Source organism: Camelina sativa, unplaced genomic scaffold (assembly GCF_000633955.1).
Source record: "Camelina sativa cultivar DH55 unplaced genomic scaffold, Cs unpScaffold01273, whole genome shotgun sequence".
Taxonomy (NCBI): Eukaryota; Viridiplantae; Streptophyta; class Magnoliopsida; order Brassicales; family Brassicaceae; genus Camelina; species Camelina sativa.
In genome coordinates, this window is record NW_010922393.1 from 2,682 (window position 1) to 5,919 (window position 3,238).

Here is a 3,238-nt window from a genome sequence, read left to right on the forward strand (position 1 = left end):
TGTATGTAAGCACTACTTAAACATTCCATAACATCTAAACACCACGCCCATACATAGGCACAGAGGATGTACCTTTCTGCGTATGACACCTAGATACAGATACGTGCATCATACATCAATATATGCTTATATAATAGTATGTAACTCTCTAAAGCTGGGTTTAGGGTTTAGTTCGATTATATCCTTTCCACTCGCTATCGGCTCTGTTTCACCGTAAGAAGTAAAAAAAAACGAACTTAATTCATTTAGATATTAAATGAAGATCATATTTATAACAAAGCAAAACATTAAATATTGTCTATGGAGAGACATACACAAAGATGTTTGTAAATGGCAAAGATCAGATAAAGCTGAAAAGATAGCGTCACGCTCGTATATATTGCTTTTTCTTTTAATTTTAATTTACATTTATATAGTATTTTGTCGTAGTAATTAATAGCATAAGTCAGAGGGCTCTCATTTCCAGCCATCTAACCCTACCCGTCCGATCGATCAAATCGTCTCTATTCGATGTAACCTTTTCCTTTCCACCGTTGGATTATGAGTTTAGATCATTACACAAAGGAATAAGGAATGTACAAAGTTTCAAGTTTCAGGTGTTTAGTTTACAAAGTGCCCTTAGTCAAATGCGTGTATATATATTGTCACTCGAAAGGGTTATATCGGACATATCAGACTCGGTAGACGAACTAGAAAAGATAAAACATTGTATGACAAGTGTTACGTACGTAAGACCTTCTGTAAAGACTAAAGGAGAACTAGATTTAATAAAATACAGTAATACCAAAAGTAAAGTGATCCGACAAACACAATCCGACAAGATTATTTATCTTTTACGATTTCTCATGCAAATATTTTTTTATTTTTATTTTCCAGAAAAGTAGTATATTACATGAGTCTAAACACCAAAAGAAGTAACTTTCTTTTTCAGCTAGAGGGAGCACAACCGTACGGACTTCTCTTACTCTATTCAACCAGCATACATATAAAATCTTCTTTTCCATCAATCCGTAGTTTTATAAGTAATTTAAGATTAATTTTTATATATTGTGGAGCTCAAACCTGAGATACAAAAAAGCATTTTGCATATAAAAGACACAAGCGTGGAAGCTAAAAGCATGTGACAATTAACTTTGTAAACTTTGATAGAGTATATAGATAAGTATTTTTTTACCTGGCTTTTCTATATAGAACAGTTAGAACTTTATGAATATTAAAATTAAACCCATGCTATTTCCACTGATACTTAGTTACTCGAAACAAAAGAGTAACAAATGATACATATATGGCAATTTCAAGTTACAATACATGCATAGGCGATCCCTCTCATACACTATATAAATGGACAAATCATATATAAACAGAAGTATACAAGTATAGTATTACATAGGCGATCCCACATAAATGGACAAATTATATGTAAATAGAAGCTTAATTAATACAGTTTGTTTAATGGTTGATATTATAAAGCAGAGACATGGGAGGAAAATAAATCCATGGTTTTGTTCTTTTAAATTATGTACACATCGTAATTGGAATCGTTCATATAATTAAGTGGGATATATATATGCTATATAATCTGGATAGGAAACATAAAGATGCTGATTCTTTGACATAGTATTGTATGAATATGATGATGATCATTACACATATATTCTACTTGATTGATTACTCGTAGAATCGTAGTATATATATATATATATATCATTACACTATGTGCAAAAAATGGTTTCGTATATATATTGTTGTTTCTAGAAATAAGGTTGAAAATATATATACATGTAAGAAATGAAAGAGAATGAAGTGTTAAGAAAATTAATGGCGAGATTTTAGAGCCGACAAGAAGGACAGACGGAGCCGTCTATTACCAACAACTCCCTTCTGATAAAAGCCTGTTCTTCCTCTTCTCTTCTTCTTGCCCTTTTTTGGGAAAAATAAAAATAAAAATAATAATCATAAATGTATATATATATATATATATTTTCAATTGTAATTAAGTATTTTGATGTCATATGTTTGTTTTATTATACTTTTTTTTTTGTTACTTTAAATGGCTCATGATAATTAGCCAAATAATATATACAGTAATTAGAGGAAACTGATGATGATGAGTTGGACTTAGAAGGGGGTGTAGTGTAGGCCTCTCTATAAATATACTCTGCATGGCTCTCACTCTCTCCTCACCAAAAAAAAAAACCTTGAGCCAGTCAATAATCTCCTTAAAACTTTTCTCTCTTTCTCGATCGTGTTTAATTTTATTTTTTTTGCTTCAAGAAAATTAAAAATGCAATACCAGACAGAATCGTGGGGATCATACAAGATGAACAAGATAGGGTTCGGCAGTGTGGGGATGGTGGCTGACACTGGTCTGCTTCGCATAGAGTCTCTGGCGGCAGAGAGCGCTGTGGTGATATTCAGCGTGAGCACGTGCTGCATGTGCCACGCCGTGAAGGGTCTCTTCCGAGGAATGGGAGTCAGCCCCGCGGTCCACGAGCTCGACCTCCACCCCTATGGCGGCGACATCCAGCGAGCCCTCATCCGCCTCCTCGGCTGCTCCGGCGCCTCTTCTCCCGGGTCTCTTCCGGTCGTCTTCATTGGCGGTAAACTAGTTGGAGCTATGGACAGAGTCATGGCTTCCCACATCAACGGCTCTCTCGTTCCTCTTCTCAAAGACGCAGGCGCTCTCTGGCTTTAATGATTGATACCTCCCTCCCTCCCTTGTGCTTTTGTTTCTTTCTTTTTATAAGCCTAGCTAGCTCTAATTAATGTCTTAAGAGAATGGGATGAGGAAGTTTAGGAAAAAACTAATCGATGACAGGTTAGGTTTATAGTTTGTAATTAGAGAGACTTGTGCGTTTGTTTTAAAGCTCACCTTTCTCTACCCCTCTTCCCCTCTTTTTTTTTTCATGCATCTCTCTTATAATTAAATCTTTCAAATTATTTTATATTTTGCTATGTCTCCTATCTATTAGATCCTTTCATATCGAATCAAAGACAGTTCTTGTTATTTGATGATCACACAAATTTACACAAGGGACGACGACTTGTTTACAAGGGTGCAAAATTTTTCAGTTATCGCCATCAGCTTAAGAATGCCCTACTCTGTCTAATGATCTCTCTATACGAAGCACACGTACACTCTTATGTGTGAGACTTGGGTTTGAAGATGTTACTTAGCAAATACCCCATTATTGTTTCTTGCGAAGGCCTGCTCGTACCAAGAACAGAGCAATCCTCG

The 3,238-nt window shown here is 35.2% G+C and overlaps 1 protein-coding gene across 1 annotated transcript; it reads left to right on the forward strand.

Annotated features, from left to right (window-relative positions):
• The first annotated feature begins 2,197 nt into the window (after window positions 1–2,197).
• Window positions 2,198–3,007, forward strand: LOC104774068 (glutaredoxin-C7-like). The gene has a single exon (XM_010498733.2). The coding sequence runs from the start codon at window positions 2,285–2,287 to the stop codon at window positions 2,693–2,695; it is 411 nt and encodes a 136-aa protein (XP_010497035.1). The 5' UTR covers window positions 2,198–2,284; the 3' UTR covers window positions 2,696–3,007.
• The last annotated feature ends 231 nt before the right edge of the window (window positions 3,008–3,238 follow it).